The 18741-nt window shown below is 48.6% G+C and overlaps 1 protein-coding gene across 1 annotated transcript in view; it reads right to left on the bottom strand.

Annotated features, from left to right (window-relative positions):
• Positions 1-7267, bottom strand: part of LOC127044675 (uncharacterized) — a 112841-nt gene extending 105574 nt beyond the window's left edge. The window contains exons 1-2 of the mRNA XM_050939751.1: positions 7170-7267; positions 5324-5909 (exon numbers count right to left, since the gene is read on the bottom strand). Of these exons, the coding sequence (XP_050795708.1) occupies positions 5324-5858 (535 nt within the window). The 5' untranslated portion in view covers positions 5859-5909; positions 7170-7267. The remainder of the gene's footprint in view (positions 1-5323; positions 5910-7169) is intronic.
• Positions 7268-18741: the final 11474 nt, after the last annotated feature.

Genomic DNA, 18741 nt, shown 5'->3' with positions numbered 1-18741 from the left:
AGGTGGGCTGAAAAAAAGTGAAGAGCCTCTGCTCTTAACATTTGCCTGTTGTTCTGTCCCTTAGTGTCACTTCATTACTGGCTCCTATCTCTGTTTGAACAACAATGCCGCTACCACTGTCCCCAGTTTGCACAGAGTGCTGCTAGCCACAGTTCAGGGAAGGCAATAAAGGGAAATGGCAGAACATATAAAGTTTGAGTCTTCTCTCCTGTCGGTATAAATCAGGAGTAACTCTGTTAAAGCCAATGAGATTCACAGGTATGAAGGGAAGTGAATCAGGCCTATAAACATTCAAAGAGCCACAGAACCCGAGTGGTCTCCACAGTACAGGATGGCGTCAAAGGGAAGAGTTATAAAGCGTTGTGTTGGGGTTTTTTAACTGAATGATCCTGCCGTGCTGGGAAAGTCACGTTCAGCTCCATTATAGATTAAGGGGCAATTTCCACTGTGCATTCCAACGCTTGCCATTCCCATCATGGTTTTTATTTGCAGATCTGAATGGGCTTTACCAACATTAATGAACTCAGACACACACGACCCCCCTGAGTGGTAAAGTAAGGGTGGTATTGCCGTTTTGCAGATGGAGAGTGGAGGCAAAGAGAGATTAAATGACTTTACTGTAGATCATGCAACAAGTGTGTAGCAGAGCTGGGAACTGCACTAAGCTCAAGGTGATGACTCCTGTTTCTTGAACCACTGCAACCAAGAGGTTAATTTAAACCCCTCCATTCTATTGCACTGGTTTTTTATATCTCTGTTATATGACGGTTTTTTAATCCATCAGTCTCTCTTAGGTACTTATGCTGATAATGTATTTATCCTCACAACACCCCTGTGAAGCAGGGCAGTGTTATTATCTCTATTCTACATAGGGGAACTGAGGCTTAGTGACTGGCCCAAGGTCCCACAACAAGACTGTGGCAGAGGAGAGACCTGAACCCTGGTCTTCCAACTGCTAGGCCAGTGTCCCAGTACTGGTATAAAACTGAAATAATGAAGACTCAGGCTCTTTAGACTACCAACAAGGGGCAAAAATTCCCTTCTTAAATAAGCACTATGGATCTACATTGTATACACACTATGGATCTGCATATGCAAGTACATATACTGCACTTGTTCCCTGTGCAAACTTTCTACCAATATCCATGGAGAATACACAACAAGAGTTCTAGCCTGCCAGGTATTGCTCTATGAACTCACATGTGACTGGAAAGAATTTAACTAGATTTGGCTGCAAATGGTCCCCACTCCTAATCAGGAAAATGTTGATTTTTCTTGGAGATAGATGTGGTAGTTCATAGGAAGCCCTGGCTGTGGTGCATCATGGGAAATGTAGTCCAATCAGAGAGGCTCACCCACAGAGAGGAATAAGGACATGAGGCAACCAAACTACATCTCCTATGATGCACAGTGATATCAACTTGGATATTTTCTAGGGAGAGGGGAGGAGAAATCAAGGTTTTCCATGGGAACTACTTTTCATGATCAATCATGTTCTTCCAGAAACGCAGCTTGCCACCCAAAAAAATTTCTATCAATTGTTGTTGACAAGCCCTAAATTTGCCAGTAACTTTTTGCCGCTGTGGCACTGTGTTCACCACTCCAGCATACACCCACGCAGATCTCACTGGGTATGATTTTTGTTTCACGCTGATATAATTCTGGAGTGACTTCATCGAAGTCAATGGAGTTACATTAGTTGAGGGATTCGGAATCAGATCCATTTTCTTTCATGGAAGGTGTGCAGAATTTTAGCTATTTGATCACCTTGACTTGAAACTAAACAGCCACAAAACTAGTTTTCTATTTGGATGTGTCCAGGAATAGCTATAAATCAAGCTTTGGAAAACTCCACTGCTACTCTTCTTAACGGCTGGATGGAATTGCTGAGCTCATAGGATAGATTTTATGACACATTTCTGGAAAGGCTCCCCTGCCTGTCTCTTTCTGCTTTTTTAAAATGCTCTCGTGCATTGTTTGGGTCATTTTAAGTACTGGAAACCACAGGTCAATGGTTGTTAGAATTTCCCAAACAGTAAATAAAAAAAATTCTTATGAACTCAGCAATTCCGTCAAGCACTAAGGAGAGTATTAAAGGAGTTATTACAGAGCACCAAGACACAGACAGATATATGACATCGTCCATCACAAAGTGCTACTACTCACTTATCGGCCCTTGCAGGGCTGGATAGAGTCGCATTATGCCAGTTTCACTTGTTCAGTTTTCATAGATCTTGAAGGGTCATGATAAGATACGGTTACTTTCCCCCAATAGCTATCTTTTGTGGATCTCCCTTCTTAAGGCCTAGTTCTGCAAGGTGCTACCCAGTGACTCCATCAAGCCCCCAACTCTCTTCAACCAGACATAGGAAACACATTTTCTCCCACCCTGAACAATTAAAAACCTTCCCCCAAAAAATTTAAAGCAGATTTCCAGTTTCCATTCTGAATCAAAATTTGTTTAGTTGCAATTTGAAGTCAAATTTTTGTTTTTGTTTTCACACTCCACATAAAATGAAAATATTTATTGTAATTTCAAAATTTTCCATTGAAAAACTTCATTTATAAAATGGGGAAAATATCACTGCTGTGCCACACAGAGATGTTGTGAGGATAAAAACATTAAAGATTCTGAGGCACTCGGGTATTATGGAGCTAGGTCCATGTAAGTACCTTAGATAGGGTCCTCAGACATACTTTTCCATGTGAAAACACAGGCAATGCCAATACTGAGCTATTCCAGCATCAGACAAATACACATCCGAGTGAAAAGTAGATGTTCCCAGCTCAGTCACAGTTAGAGGTGATCCTGGTGCCACAGAATGATGTAACTTTGAGAACAGACATCCTCATTATTTACTGAGGATGACCTCATCCTCTCGCTCATCTTCTGTTGTTGAGGTGATGCACAAAAGATGGTTACTCACCTTTGTAACTGTTGTTCTTCGAGATGTGTTGCTCATATCCATTCCAGTTAAGTGTGTGCGCCGCGCGTGCACGTTCGTCCGAAGACTTTTTACCCTAGCAACTCCAGTGGGCCGGCAGGTCACCCCCTAGAGTGGCGCCGCCATGGCGCTCGATATATACCCCTGCCGGCCCACCCGCTCCTCAGTTCCTTCTTGCCGGCTACTCCGACAGTGGGGAAGGAGGGCGGGTGTGGAATGGATATGAGCAACACATCTCGAAGAACAACAGTTACAAAGGTGAATAACCGTCTTTTCTTCTTCGAGTGATTGCTCATATCCATTCCAGTTAGGTGAATCCCAAGCCTTACCTAGGCGGTGGGGTCGGAGTGAGAAGTTGCGGCATGGAGCACTGCAGAGCCGAAGGCCGCGTCATCTCTGGACTGCTGGACCAGGGCATAATAGGAAGCGAAGGTGTGGATGCCCTACAAATCTCCTGGATGGGCACACGGGCGAGGAAAGCCATCGATGATGCTTGCGCCCTGGTGGAGTGCGCAGTCACATGGCCCGTAGGGGTGTGAGCCAAGTCATAACAGGTCCTGATACAGGACGTCACCCAAGAGGAGATCTTCTGTGGGGAAATGGGTAGTCCTTTGATTCGGTCCGCTACTGCCACGAAGAGCTGGGGGGATTTGCGGAACGGTTTGGTCCTCTCCACATAAAACGCGAGTGCCCGGCGGACATCAAGCGAGTGGAGTTGTTGCTCCCTGCGGGACGAATGGGGCTTTGGGAAGAACACGGGGAGAAAGATCTCCTGGTTGACATGAAAGGCTGAGACCACCTTGGGGAGAAAGGCCGGGTGTGGCCTCAGCTGCACCTTGTCTTTATGGAAGACTGTATATGGGGGATCTACCGTGAGGGCCCGAAGTTCTGACACCCGTCTGGCTGAGGTGATGGCCATCAGGAAAGCAGTCTTCCAGGAGAGATAGAGCAGGGAGCAAGTCGCTAACAGCTCAAATGGAGGTCCCATGAGCCGAGCCAGAACCAGGTTGAGATCCCAGGTAGGGGCAGGGGGTCGAACCTGGGGGTAGAGACGTTCCAGTCCTTTCAGGAATCTGGTCACCGTAGGGTGAGAGAAAACCGAACGGCCATCTCCACCCGGATGAAAGGTGGAGATAGCCGCCAGGTGAACCCGAAGGGACGATATCGCCAGGCCCTGCTGCTTGAGGGACCAGATGTAATCGAGAATACTGGCAATAGAAGCCTCCATAGGGAGGGAACCCCTTTCCGTGCACCAACAGGAGAAACGCTTCCACTTGGCCGAGTACGTCGCTCTAGTGGAAGGTTTCCTGCTGCCCAGTAGTACTTGACGTACAGGGGTAGAGCACCGTAGTTCCGACCTGGTCAGCCACTCAGGAGCCATGCCGTGAGGTGTAGAAACTGGAGGTCCGGGTGACGGAGCCTGCCGTGGTCCTGGGTGATCAGGTCCAGGTGAAGGGGCAGGGGGACCGGGTTGGCTAGAGACAGGTCCAGCAACATCGGATACCAATGTTGTCTGGGCCACGCTGGAGCTATCATAACCAAGCGGGCCCTGTCCCTGCGCACCTTCAGAAGGACCTTGTGGATAAGCGAGAATGGAGGGAACGCATAGAACAGGTGCGTCATCCATGGGATAAGGAAGGCATCCGCTACCGACCCTGGTTCCCGGCCTTGAAAAGAGCAGAACATCTGGCATTTCCTGTTCCCTCTGGATGCGAAGAGGTACATCCGGGGACAACCCCACCTCTGGAAGAGTGAGAGGGCGACGTCCGGGAGAAGGGACCATTCGTGCGAAAGGAAGGATCTGCTCAGACGGTCTGCCAGCGTGTTCCATACTCCGGGGAGAAAGGAAGCCATGAGGTGAATGGAGTGGGCTATACAAAAGTCCCAGAGCCACACTGCCTCCTGACATAGGGGAGACGATCTCGTGCCGCCCTGCTTGTTGATATAGTACATGGTCGTCATGTTGTCGGTGAATACCGAGACACAGCGACCTTGAAGCTGATGGGAGAATGCTTGGCAAGCAAGGCGGACCACTCTCAACTCCCGTATGTTGATGGGGAGAGCCACTTCCTGAGGAGACCACTGGCCCTGAGTCCTCATGGTTCCAAGGTGGGCCCCCCAACCCAGGTCTGAGGCATCCGTTGTTAGGGATACCGAGGGTTGGGGTGGATGAAACGGGAGCCCCGCACACACTATGGACTGGTCTAGCCACCACCGGAGGGAATCCAATACTTCCTGGGGGATGGTGATAACCACGTCCAGCAGATGCCTGGCCGGACGGTATTGGCTGATAAGCCGGGACTGGAGGGGCCTCATGCGAAGCCGCGCATAACACGTAACAAAGGTGCAGGCCGCCATGTGGCCTAAGAGGGTTAGGCATGTCCTTATAGAGGTCAAGGGAGCCACCTGTAGACGCCGAATGATGGCCAACAGCGTCTGGAACCTGGACAGTGGCAGAATGGCCCTGGCCAAGGTGGAGTCCAGAATGGCCCCGATGAACTCTATCCTCTGCGTGGGGAGCAGAGTGGACTTGCCCACGTTGATAATGAGGCCCAAATCTCCAAAGAGTCTGCTGATCTTGCGGACGTGGTTGAGGACCTGCGACTCTGATGTGCCTCGAATCAGCCAGTCGTCGAGGTAGGGGAATACATGTATGCGACTGCGTCGAAGATAGGCGACAACGACAGCCATGCATTTCGTGAATACCCTCGGGGCCGGGGAGAGGCCAAACGGGAGGACCGCAAATTGATAATGGTGGCGGTCGATCACGAACCGAAGGAAGCGCCTGTGTTGTGGGAAAATGGCTATATGAAAATAAGCGTCCTGCATGTCGAGGGCGACGTACCAGTCTCCAGGATCCAGAGATGAGATAATGGTCCCCAGGGATACCATGCGGAACTTCAACTTCACCATATATTTGTTGAGTTCCTGCAGGTCGAGGATGGGTCTGAGGCCTCCCTTGGCCTTGGGGATCAGAAAGTAGCGGTAATAAAACCCCTTGCCCTTCTCATTCTCCGGAACCACCTCTATGGTTCCTTTGTCGAGGAGCGTCCGCACTTCCTGAAGGAGGAATTGCTCGTGAGAGGGGTCCCTGAAGAGGGACGAGGGTGGGGGGTGGGAGGGAGGGTGCGAAATAAATTGCAGACGGTATCCCGTTTGCACCGTGCGTAAGACCCAACGGTCGGAAGTTATTTGGGTCCACACCGGGAGGAAGAACGAAAGGCGGTTGGAAAACGGGGGGGACGGATCCGTGGGGGAAACTGGTACAGCGTCCTCGGGCGCACCTTCAAAACGAAGGTTTTGGGCCAGGTGGGGCTTTAGAGGAGCCCTGATTCTGTCCCCCTTGGTTGCCCGATTGTCTGCGTCAGCCATTCCTGCTTCAGTGCCTACTAAAGTCTTGTCGCTGGCGGTACTGGGGATAGGGCCGGCGCTGCTGCTGCTGTTGGGGCCGGAAGGGTCTGCGCTGCGTCCCGGGCATGTGCATCCCTAGTGAGCGCATGATGACCCTATTGTCTTTTAGGGTTTTCAGCCTGGGGTCAGTCTTCTCTGAAAACAGGCCCTGACCTTCAAACGAGAGGTCCTGGATGGTGCGTTGGTGCTCCGGAGGAAGGCCAGAAACCTGTAGCCAGGAGATGCGGTGCATTGTAACCCCCAAAGCCAGAGTTCTGGCGGCCAAGTCTGCCGCGTCCAAGGATGCCTGCAATGAAGTTCTTGCGACCTTCTTGCCTTCATCAAGAATTGCCGCGAATTCTTGATGCGCATCCTGAGGCAACAACTCCTTGAACTTATCCGCTGCTACCCAGGAGTTATAGGCATAGCGGCTAAGGAGTGCCTGTTGGTTAGAGACTCTGAGTTGGAGGGCGCCCGCTGAGTAGACCTTCCAGCTTAGCAGGTCCATACGCCTCGCCTCCTTGGACTTCGGTGCTGGGGCCTGCTGCCCGTGGCGCTCCCTCTCGTTCACAGACTGCACGACGAGGGAGCATGGGGTTGGGTGGACATGCAGGTACTCATACCCTTTGGAGGGTGCCATAGACTTGCGCTCCACCCCACGTGCAGCAGGAGGGATGGAGGCCGGTGACTGCCAGATGGTATTAGCATTGGCTTGAATAGTCCTGATGAAGGGAAGGGCGTCTCTGGTGGGAACATCCGCTGAGAGAATGCTCACCACAGGATCTTCGATTTCCGAGACCTCCTCAGCCTGCAAGTTCAAGTTTTGCGCTACACGCCTGAGGAGGTCCTGGTGCGCCCTGAGGTCGAGTGGGGGGGGGGGGCTGGAGGATGACGTTCCCGCCACTACCTCATCGGGGGAGGACGATGAGGAGACCCCCCCGGTAGGAGCAGGTCCACAGGGGGCTCCGTCTGTACCAGCGCCTCTGATTCTGGAGGGAGCTCATGGTCCTGCTGGTTAGATCGATCTTCCCCTGCCGGAGAAGGGGGAGGGCGAGACAACGAGGCCTCCGGAGCCCTGCGCTCAGATGCCACTGGTTGAGGTGGAATGTGCTGAGGGCCCTGGGCTTGATGGTACGCCCAGAGTGTCCAGAAGCCCCACTGCTGCAGTCCCTGATCCTGCGGGGGAGGGTCATGGAAGAGGGCCGCGGGTCTGTCCGCGTCCAGGGCGTACATGCTGTCTGCCTGCGATGAGACAGACGGCTGCCGGGAAGGGCACGGTGGGGCCGAACGTGGCTGATAGGGCTCCCTCGGTCTCTACGTCAACAACCTCCTCGGTGCCGGGGACCGGTACTGGGAATTGTACCGGTGCTGGGATCGGGACCGGGACCTGCCACCAGCGCGGTACCAGGAGGTCGACCGGGACCTGCCGCCGGCGCGGTGCCGGGAGGTCGACCGGGGTGCTGACCGCCGACAGGAACAGCTCCTGGAGTCTCGGTGCCAGTAGCGGCGACTCGATCCTTTCTTCTACACTAAAGAGCCCGGTATTAAATATTTGTTCCCCAATGTAAGTACTTATAGACTGTAATCAAGTCACCCCTTAACCTTCTCTTTGTTAAGCTAAATAGAGCTCCTGGAATCTATCCTAAAAGGCATGTTTTCCAATCCTTTTATCATTCTCGTGGCTCTTTCGTTAACCCTCTCCAATTTATTAACATCTTTCTTAAACTGTGGGTGCCACAACTGGATGCACTATTACAGCAGCAGTTGCACCAGTGCCAAATAAAGAGGTAAAATAACCTCTCTGCTCCTACACAAGATTCTCCTCTTTATGCATCCAAGGATCACATTAGCCCTCTTGGCCACAGTGTCACACCAGGAGGTCATGGCCATTGGTTCTGTCTCCATTTTTGCCACTATTTTGGTCTTAGGTTCTATTCCCAATGTTGCTACTGACCTTGGATGAGTCACTTCAGCTGCCAGGTTCAAAAGAGGCTACTGACGATAAGTACGTCAATTTTTTGGGTGCCCATCTTGTGTAAATGCAGATCTGAGAGCAAACTAAGATTCTTCTTCGAGTGATTGCTCATATCCATTCCAGTTAGGTGTGTGTGCCGCACGTGCACGTTCGTCAGAAGACTTTTTACCCTAGCAACTCCAGTGGGCCGGCAGGTCGCCCCCTAGAGTGGCGCCGCCATGGCGCTTGATATAAACCCTGCCGGCCCACCCGCTCCTCAGTTCCTTCTTACTGCCGTGTCGGTCGTTGGAACTGTGGAGCGCAGCATAGCTGTCCTCCACGTCCCTAGCTCTCCTTGTTTCGCTGTTCTCATAGTTGTAGATAGTTGTAAATTGTAGTTAGTTATTGTTAATTTTAGTATAGCTGTATATACTTATTTAGCAGGTTTGGGCTGTAGCCCTTCACTGCACCCGGCAAGTACTCTTGTTCTTTTTGTGGATACGGACTAACATGGCTGCTACTCTGAAAACTAACGATATGGGAAGCTAGTGTTTAGCTTGGCTTGTATGTATACAGTGCTTGGTGGTTTTTATTAAGTGAAGTCAAGACCAAAGAAGTTAGCCTCTCTAGATTAGATTAGTCTATAACCAATGGACCCATCACCAATGAAGTCATGCCTTAACCTTCTCATTGTTAGACTGAAGGAGCTCTATTTAGCTTATCATGGTAAGGCATGTTTTCTAATCCTTTAATCATTCTTGTGTCTATTTTTGGAGCCCTCTCCAGTTTATCAACATCCTTCTTCACCTTTGGGCACCAGAACTGGATACAATATTCCATCAGCAGTTGCACCAGTGCCATATACAGAGGTGGCACCAATTTTTCCCATTTTGGGGGAACTTTTCATGATTTCAAAGTTTATTTTCATTCTGCATTGGAATGAAAATGAAAAAATTTGAAATTCCCTATAAAATATCTTTTTCTGAGCTTGACATTTCAAAAGAAAAAAGAAAATCAATGTTTTTGTTTCAAAAACGACTTTTCATTTTGAATAGTTTGAATTATTTAAACTTTCCAATAACGTTGAAGCAGAACCTTTCAGCGCCATTGTAATGCTACTTTTTGATTTTTTTTTAAGTGTCATTAAAATCACCATGGTGCTGTGAAACATCTTGGTGTCGATGAAACAGCATTTCTACAGAAAACTGTTCCATCAAAATTTTCCCACACAGATTTAAATTGGGTGCTGCAGGATCTCAGATTCTCTGCTAAAGCTGTATTTGGTTTCATCTTTTAATCATCCTTTGAAATTGCAGAAACATCCCTAGACCGTGTGGTAATATGTGCTACATCCTACAGCTTCTGTCGGAGCTTCAATAAATCCTCATTTGGATGCATCCAGGAAGGACTGAGTCTCCTCTTACATATATATAATTCCACTGACTTCAGTGGCTTTACTCCTGATTTATAGTAGGCAAATTGGAGGAGCAAATGTTGGGCTTGATTCTCCTGTGGCTGGGCTCTGCTCAGTGCAGGAGAATAGGGACAGGGTGTCAGGGAAAGATTGACTCCCTGATTTGCAGGGCCAGTTTCCTTGCAGCTCTAATTTGCATCACTGAAACCTACAACCATGGAGTATAGACATAGTGGAGCTTTGCCATGGCCACTGCCTACCTCCTGTTTGTTCCTGACATTCCCCTTTTGCCAACTGCAAAGGCACAGGGCTCAGATCCCACATGTGTATGCTAGCAGAGAGTTCCCTTTCGACAGGGGAATTCTCTGCTAACTAGTTCCCAGCCTCTCTGAGCCTTCTGAGAGCAGCAAAGGGCTGGATCTCATTACAGATTGTGCTCTAACATCTATAGAGCATAGTCTTGTATGCCACCTGCCCTTCTGACAATGCAGTGTGAGGCTTTTAAACTGAATCCCCCACCTTTGTACCTGGCGTCACCTAGAAACAGATTATTTTGGCCCCAATCCAGCAAAATCGTACACATGGGAGACGTCATTGTTCACGTGGCAGATCTCAATGAAGCTTGGCAGGACTATTGGCACATGCTAGACTTACAGAGATCGGGCCATTGTTTTGTTCAGCATCAGTGGAATGTGGTGTTCTATACTCTATCTATTGATGTGCAGATCAATAGTTACAATGTAGATACACTTAATGTCCTCTTTTGGTTAGTCCACCAAGTGCATTAAAAAATAGAGTGGTTTGCAATAAATCCCTTCACTGAGTAAGATCTGAGCTCTTGGAGTCTGTGATGAGAGAAGGGGTGGGAATACCCAACATAGCAATTGGATTTTTCTCTCTCGTTTTCAGACACAGCCAACTGAACGCTCACTATTGTTTTTACCCTTCAAAAACAGAGCCACAGTATCAGAGCAGAAGGATATCTGCTCCCAATAGCAGGGAGGGCAGTCCCACCTCTCTGTTGCTGGACTGTAGTGTCAAGTCTTGCTTCAGAATAGAATTAAATGGCCTCCTGGTGCAAACAATCACTGTGCTACACCAAACTACACATGATCAGTGCAGACATCTTTCCGTGGCCTGACCTTCATTTACTCAACATGTTAGTAACGTGCAGCTGCACATTGAAGTGCTGGCTCTAGTAATGTTTAAAGGAGGGTGCAGATAATAACAGATGCTATTTCTATCCACAGCTTCTCCACACATTTCTTTTTTGTGACAATATTAGCCAACAAATACAGCACCTTATTTTAATTTGGTCTGGAATACTAATGCCATGGGCCTTGAGGCGCAGGGTAACCTAGATTCTTGGATTCCAAGGCTAGAGGGAAGCATTGTGATCATCTAGTCTGACCTCCTGGATAACACAGGCCAGAGAACTGCCCCACAATAATTCCTAGAACATATCTTTTAGAAAAATATCCCATGTTGATTTAAAAATTGTCAGTGATGGGGAATCCACCATGACCCTCAGTAAATTGTTCCAGAGGTTAATTACATTCACTGTTAAAAATTCATGCTATTGTCTATTGTTCTCCTCACACCTTCTATGGGTCATCTTAATTATCACTTCAAAAGTTTTTTTTCCCCTGCTGACGATAGCTGATCTCAATTGATCAGACTCTTCCTGTTGGTATGCATACTTCCATCTTTTCATGTTCTCTGTATGTATAAATATCTCCTGTCTGTGTGTTCCATTCTGTGCATCTGAAGAAGTGAGCTGTAGCTCACGAAAGCTCATGCTGAAATAAATTTGTTAATCTCTAAGGTGCCATATCGTTAGTGTTCATCCTGCTTTGAGCAAGGGGTTGGACTAGATGACCTCCTGAGATCTCTTCCAAGCCTAATATTCTATGATTCTGAAAAATTGGTTTAAAACAAACAAACAAGTAAAATACCCTACTGAAAAAGACGGTTATTCACCTTTGTAACTGTTGTTCTTCGAGATGTGTTGCTCATATCCATTCCAATTAGGTGTGCGCGCGCCGCGTGCACGTTCGTCGGAGACTTTTTACCCTAGCAACACTCAGTGGGTCAGCAGGTCGCCCCCTGGAGTGGCGCCGGTATGGCGCCTGATATATACCCCTGCTGGCCCGCCCGCTCCTCAGTTCCTTCTTGCCGGCTACTCTGACAGAGGGGAAGGAGGGCGGGTGTGGAATGGATATGAGCAACACATCTCGAAGAACATCAGTTACAAAGGTGAGTAACCGTCTTTTCTTCTTCAAGTGCTTGCTCATATCCATTCCAGTTAGGTGATTCCCAAGCCTTACCTAGGAGGTGGGGTCGGAGCGAGACTTTGCAGACTGTAAAACCGCTGCGCCGAAAGCGGCATCGTCTCTAGCTTGCTGGCTCATGGGCCAGCAAGCTAGAGTGTGATGCGAAGGTGTGCACAGAAGACCAGGTGGCCGCATGGCAGATTTCCTGTATGGGGACATGAGCCCAAAACGCGGCCGACGAAGCCTGAGCCCTGGTAGAATGGGCGGTAAGGACCCCCGTTGGCACGCGGTACAAGTCGTAACATGTCCTGATGCAGGACGTGACCCAGGATGTGATACGCTGGGAGGAGACTGCCATGCCTCTCATGCGTTCCGCTACTGCCACAAGCAATTGTGGTGAGCGTCGGAAAGGTTTAGTTCTCTCAATATAGAACGCGAGAGCCCTTCGGACATTCAAAGAATGGAGCTGTGGCTCTCTTCGGGATGAATGCGGCTTTGGGTAAAAGACTGGCAGGAAGACGTCTTGGTTAATATGGAAGGCGGAGACGACCTTAGGGAGGAAAGCCGGGTGCAGTCACAGCTGTACCTTGTCCTTATGGAACACTGTATATGGAGGGTCCACAGTTAGAGCCCGAAGCTCCGAGACTCGCCGAGCCGACGTGATAGCGACTAGGAAGGCCACTTTCCAGGACAGGTACAGCAGCGAGCATGTGGCTAAGGGTTCGAAGGGGGGCGCCATGAGCCTGGTCAAGACAAGGTTCAGGTCCCAAGTAGGGGTAGGCCGTTTGACCTGAGGGTATAGCCGCTCCAGGCCCTTGATGAATCTTGACACCATAGGGTGGGAAAACACGGACTTGCCAACCTCACCTGGATGGAAGGTGGATATAGCCGCGAGATGGATGCGCAGAGAGGAGATCGCCAAGCCCTGCTGCTTGAGAGACCACACGTAGTCCAAAATGGTGAGGACTAGCACGGAGAGTGGGTCGTGGCCGTGCTGGTTGCACCAGCAGCAGAAGCGTTTCCATTTCGCTAGGTAGGTTGAACGTGTGGAAGGCTTCCTGTTGCCCAACAACACTTGTTGTACTGCATCAGAACAGCGCAACTCGGACTGGCTTAACCAGCCAGGAGCCATGCAGACAGATGGAGGGACTGTAGATCCGGATGGCGCATCCTGCCGAAGTCCTGTGTGATCAGATCTGGCCAAAGAGGTAGGGTAATTGGATTCGCCAGGGACAGATCGAGCAGCATGGTGTACCAAGGCTGCCGCGGCCAAGCCGGAACGATCAGGATGAGGCAGGCCTTGTCTCTCCGGACCTTGATCAGGACTCGGTGGACGAGAGGGAAGGGTGGAAAGGCGTAGCAAAGACATCCCGTCCACGGAATGAGGAACGCGTCTGACAGGGAGCTCGGGGAGCGACCCTGTAGAGAGCAAAACACCTGGCATTTCCTGTTCGATCTGGAGGTGAACAGATCTATCTGAGGAAACCCCCACCTCTGGAAAACGACACAGAGGACGTCCGGACGGACAGACCATTCGTGGGACAGAAAGGATCTGCTCAGGTGATCCGCAAGGGTGTTTCGCACTCCCGGGAGAAAGGAGGCCACTAGATGAATAGAGTGGGCTATGCAAAAGTCCCACAGACGTATTGCTTCCTGACACAGCGGGGAGGACTGGGTCCCGCCCTGCTTGTTGATGTAATACATGGCCTTTGTGTTGTCCGTGAATACCGCGACACAACGGCCGTGCAAATGGCATTGGAATGTCTGGCATGCTAGGCGAACTGCCCGCAGCTCCCGCACATTGATGTGAAGAGTCAACTCTCTCTGTGACCATAGACCTTGTGTATGCAGGGTCCACAGGTGTGCACCCCAGCCCAGCGATGACGCATCCATCGTCAAGGACACTGAGAGCTGAGGGGCGTGAAACGGCAGGCCCGGACACACTTGGGAGGGCATTGTCCACCAGCCTAGGGAACCAAGAACATTCGGTGCAATCGTTATGATTGTGTCTATGGCGTCCCTGCCCGGTCGATAGACCGACGTGAGCCAGGTCTTCAGCGGGCGCATGCGGAGTCTTCCATGCTTGGTGACGAAGGTGCATGCGGCCATGTGTCCCAGGAGAGCGAGGCACGTTCTAGCAGACATGGTCGGGAAGGCCTGTAGGCTTGTGACCATGGACACTATGGCTTGGAATCGGTGCCGGGGGAGGCTGGCCGTCGCGAGGTTGGAGTCCAGCACTGCCCCGTGCTCCACAGTTCCAACGACCGACAAGAGGCTCCACTGCATGTAATCATCTCCATGGGGAGAGGATAAGAAAGAATAAACCAAACACGAGACAGGTCAATCACCTTGCTTAATGCACTCAGATGCTACAGTGATGAGTGTTATGTAACAACCTGGATAGAACAGACTAGACACCAATGTAAATAGGTAGCAGATCATTGCTAGAGAGGTTCAGTGAGACGAGTCCGAAGGTAAAAATTTGCTCCTGGGTTTGAGTACAGAACTTTCTGCTTCACTGAAGACTTCACAAACAACATGGATGTGCTTAACAAGGCACTGGGGCAATTGGAAGATAACACTAACACAATTTAGATAAGCAATTGAGTTTATGGAGCAGTCCAGACAATCTATGATCAGTTGCAACTGGTCAGCTAGGGGAAATAAAAAACAGCCAAGCAGCTTAACCTTTGGAAGAGAAAGCAGGGATTCAGAAGATGGGCGAAAGCTGTGTGGATACCAGTATGCTCAGCAGAAACCCCCATACTCTAGATTGCACTTGATCAGTGCCCACTTGCCTACTGAAATCAATGGGAAACCCATGTTTGAACTGAAGGCAGCACATATGGCCCTGATTTCCTAGGGGAAAAATAATTGGTAGACTGAAGCAGGGATAGAGGCATATTGCACCTTCCCTTCCCAGCATCAGCCAAGGGCTGTTGAGACCCTAAGTGATACCTGTGCTTTAGTGTTCTCCATAGGGCTTTGCAGGAATCACAGGTTTGCCCCCCAGTCATGCCCCTCCCAACACATTATAAATCCTCCCCTCCTACAGCCTGACCATGGGGCATCTCTGGCTGAATCTGCCCCCACTTCTTTGCCCTAGCTGGAGCAACTTGGTTCACAGGATTATTCCTCCAAGGGCCTTGTTTCTGCTGCTGCACAGCACCTTTGAGCAAAATGGGGGCCCAGGGCAGCAACAGATCTGGCCTCCAGTATTAGCCAGCAGCAGGATGAGATACACCTTCGATAACACGTAGTGCTTTACGGGCCTGACTCAACACTGTGGATATAGTTTTACAGCGATATAACTCCACTGACATTTTGCCCTGTGGTTGATCTTGAACAATTATTTACATCCCTCAGCCTAGGGCAGGATTTGACCCATATGTACATATCCATACACAATATACATGTACATATTCTGTGGATGCAATGGAGGTTATATTCAGGAAGGGAGACTCTAGTCTCCATAAGGGAAGGATGATCTGGTGGAAAGGGCACAGTTCTCAGCCAGGTCTGTATCTTGGTGTTTCTGTAGGCTGCTGGCCTGTTTCCCCAGCCCAGGAAGGACTGACACTACGCCCAGTGTCTGATTCAAGCTTCTCCCCACCCTCCCCGGGCTTCACCTTGATTTCTTCCACTTAACAACTGGTAACCAACTCCACATCAGTTGTCCCTCTTTCTTAACCAGGGGGCTTCTGAAGGGACCTATCTATTGCATTGAGGTTTCCACTCTACAGGCCACCTGCCTGAGTCATTCACAAACTGCGCTTTTCTCCCCTGACCGTGGGGCTTCCTGGCAGAACCTTGCTGCTCTTAGCAGCTCTTGTCCAGTCCTCCCACAGACCATTTGCCTGGGACGCCTCCTGCCACAGAAGCCAACCCGCTCCCTGTAAGGCTTACACAAGCCCCTTAGCCCCAGCATCTCCTGCAGAAGCTTTTCTGTTCCCTGCAGCCCTTTCCCCAGCTGGGCTACTTGCAGGTGTTTATAATCACCTAATCGGCCTCAGCTGGGATGTTGATGATACATCAGAGGTGGGGCTGGACCCAGCTCCCCTTAGAGGGCCAGCCACCCTCGGAGTCTCAGCTCCCTAACCATAAAACACTGTGAGGATAAAAACCATTAATTACTGAGATACTCAGATATCATGGGGATGAAAGCCAGACCAGTACTAGATAGAATTCCATCTAGTTTTTCTTTATCTGCATTTTTCACACCCATTCTCTCTCTCTCTCTCTCTCTGTCTCTGTATATATATATAGGTGCATGTATAGATCCTGGACTTGCAGCATCTTTCTAAAAACAGCAGATTAAAAAAAAAAAAGCAGATGGCTCTTATTGGAAAATTCATGATTTCCCCACCCGCATTTGTAACCATTGGAGAACACAGTCATTTCCCTGAAGGTCTGACACCAAAAAGCTTATTGCTAGAGAATATTCAGTTTCTCCAAGATGCTAGCTTTTTGGTGATGTGTCTAGTTGTATGAAAGTGTTACATCTTGTATAAAGGAATGTGAAAGAATCGGTGATGTGGTGATAACAGAAGGGGCAGGGAGGGAATCTATCTTCATGAAATCCAGAATTTGTTTTGTTTAGATGAACTTCTTTTAAATAAAGACACCTGGAGGCCAATCTATATCGCTCAGCAAACAGAAGCAACATGGCATTTCACAGCTGATGACTAAGCCACTGGATAAAAACAAAGGGGAGGAGGGAGAAGTAGGATTAGTGGGTATGAACTGGGATTACTTTTCTGTCCACTCTCTAATTTGGATAGTTACATTCTGTCTACCTACAAACATTTGACTGATTTGCTTAATAGGCTGCTTTGTGATCATTCCTGTTAGCAAACGCAGCTGGTAGAAAGGTGATTTCACCCCAAGATAAGGTCTATGCACCACTTAGTCTTATTTTGACATTTTAGATGGCAATTAAATACTTATAGCTTCTTACTTGCTGCACAGGGGGTGAATAAGCATCTATCTCCTGGTATTTATAACACTCCACCTAAAAACATAAAAATGGCCGTACGGGTCAGACCAAAGGTCCATCCAGCCCAGTATCTGTCTACTGACAGTGGCCAATGTCAGGTGCCCCAGAGAGACTGAAGCTAACAGGCAATGATCAAGTGATCTCTCTCCTGCCATCCATCTCCATCCTCTGATGAACAGAGGCAAGGGACACCATACTTTACCCTTCCTGGCTAATAGCCATGAATTTATCCAGTTCCCTTTTAAACACTGTTATAGTCCTAGCCTTCACAACCTCCTCAAGTAAAGAGTTCCACAAATTGACTGTGCGCTGTGTGAAGAAGAACTTCCTTTTATTTGTTTTAAACCTGTTACCTATTAATTTCATTTGGTGACCCCTAGTTCTTGTATTATGGGAATAAGTAAAGAACTTTTCCTTATCCACTTTCTCCACCCCACTCATGATTTTATATATCTCTATCATATCCCCCCTTAGTCTCCTCTTTTCCAAGCTGAAGAGGCCTAGCCTCTTTAATCTTTCCTCGTATGGGACCCTCTCCAAACCCCTAATCATTTTAGTTGCCCTTTTCTGAACCTTTTCTAGTGCTAGAATATCTTTTTTGAGGTGAGGAGACCACATCTGTACACAGTATTCGAGATGTGGGTGTACCATGGATTTATATAAGGGCAATAAGATATTCTCTGTCTTATTCTCTATCTCCTTTTTAATGATTCCTAACATCCTGCTCGCTTTTTTGACCGCCTCTGTGCACTGCGTGGACATCTTCAGAGAACTATCCACGATGACGCCAAGATCTTTTTCCTGACTCATCGTAACTAAATTAGCCCCCATCATATTGTATGTATAGTTGGGGTTATTTTTTCCAATGTGCATTACTTTACATTTATCCATACTAAATTTCATTTGCCATTTTGTTGCCCAATCACTTAGTTTTGTGAGATCTTTTTGAAGTTCTTCACAATCTGTTTTGGTCTTAACTATCTTGAGTAGTTTAGTATCATCTGCAAACTTTGCCACCTCACCTCACTGCATCTAAGCTCCTCAAAAAAATTAATAAATTTATCCTCATAGCATTTCTGAGATTTAGAGACTATTCTTCCCAATTTACAGATGGGCAGCTGAGATGCGGGGATTTAGGGCTATAATCCTGCAAATGCAATGCACACCGGTAGCTTTATTCACATGAAGTCAGTGAGACTGCTTGCATGCCTCAAGCTAAGCATGTGGGTCAGCAGTTGCCTAAGATGACCGTGGAAGTCTGCACAAGCTAGACATTGAACCTGGAATTCTTGAAACATAGCCTTGTATCTTAATGAGGCTGCCCTTTGACAGCCTAGCTGATAACTGAACCCCAAAGAGGAAGGAGCCCCCCTATGTAAATTCATTTAAAATTCAAAAGATTAGTCTCAGAAACTGGGGGGAAAAGGGGGATTTGCACAGTTCTGTGCCCACCTCTCCTTCTGGGAAGGGTACTATCGAATAGTGGTTGATCTGAATCAATACTTTGGACCAGTCAGCCAGCCACAGCCAAGGTATAAAGCAAGCTGTTCCTGGGAAATGTCACACACTTCCTCCTCTCCCCAGTTTCTAAACATATCCCTGTTACTCCCAGTTCATTACACTTAGCATAAGAGCAGTCATCTAAGCCACAAAAGTGCCAGCAAGGAAGACCTGAAACAAAAAAAGTAATTCCAAAGAAAAATGTAATTAGTGGGTAAAGACACAAGGTGGCCTTTTCTGTGCCCTCAGCTAATGATGAAAACATATCA

Source organism: Gopherus flavomarginatus, chromosome 2 (assembly GCF_025201925.1).
Source record: "Gopherus flavomarginatus isolate rGopFla2 chromosome 2, rGopFla2.mat.asm, whole genome shotgun sequence".
Taxonomy (NCBI): domain Eukaryota; kingdom Metazoa; phylum Chordata; order Testudines; family Testudinidae; genus Gopherus; species Gopherus flavomarginatus.
The sequence above is the reverse complement of the archived record's forward strand: the minus strand, read 5'-3'. Positions and strand labels throughout refer to the sequence as shown.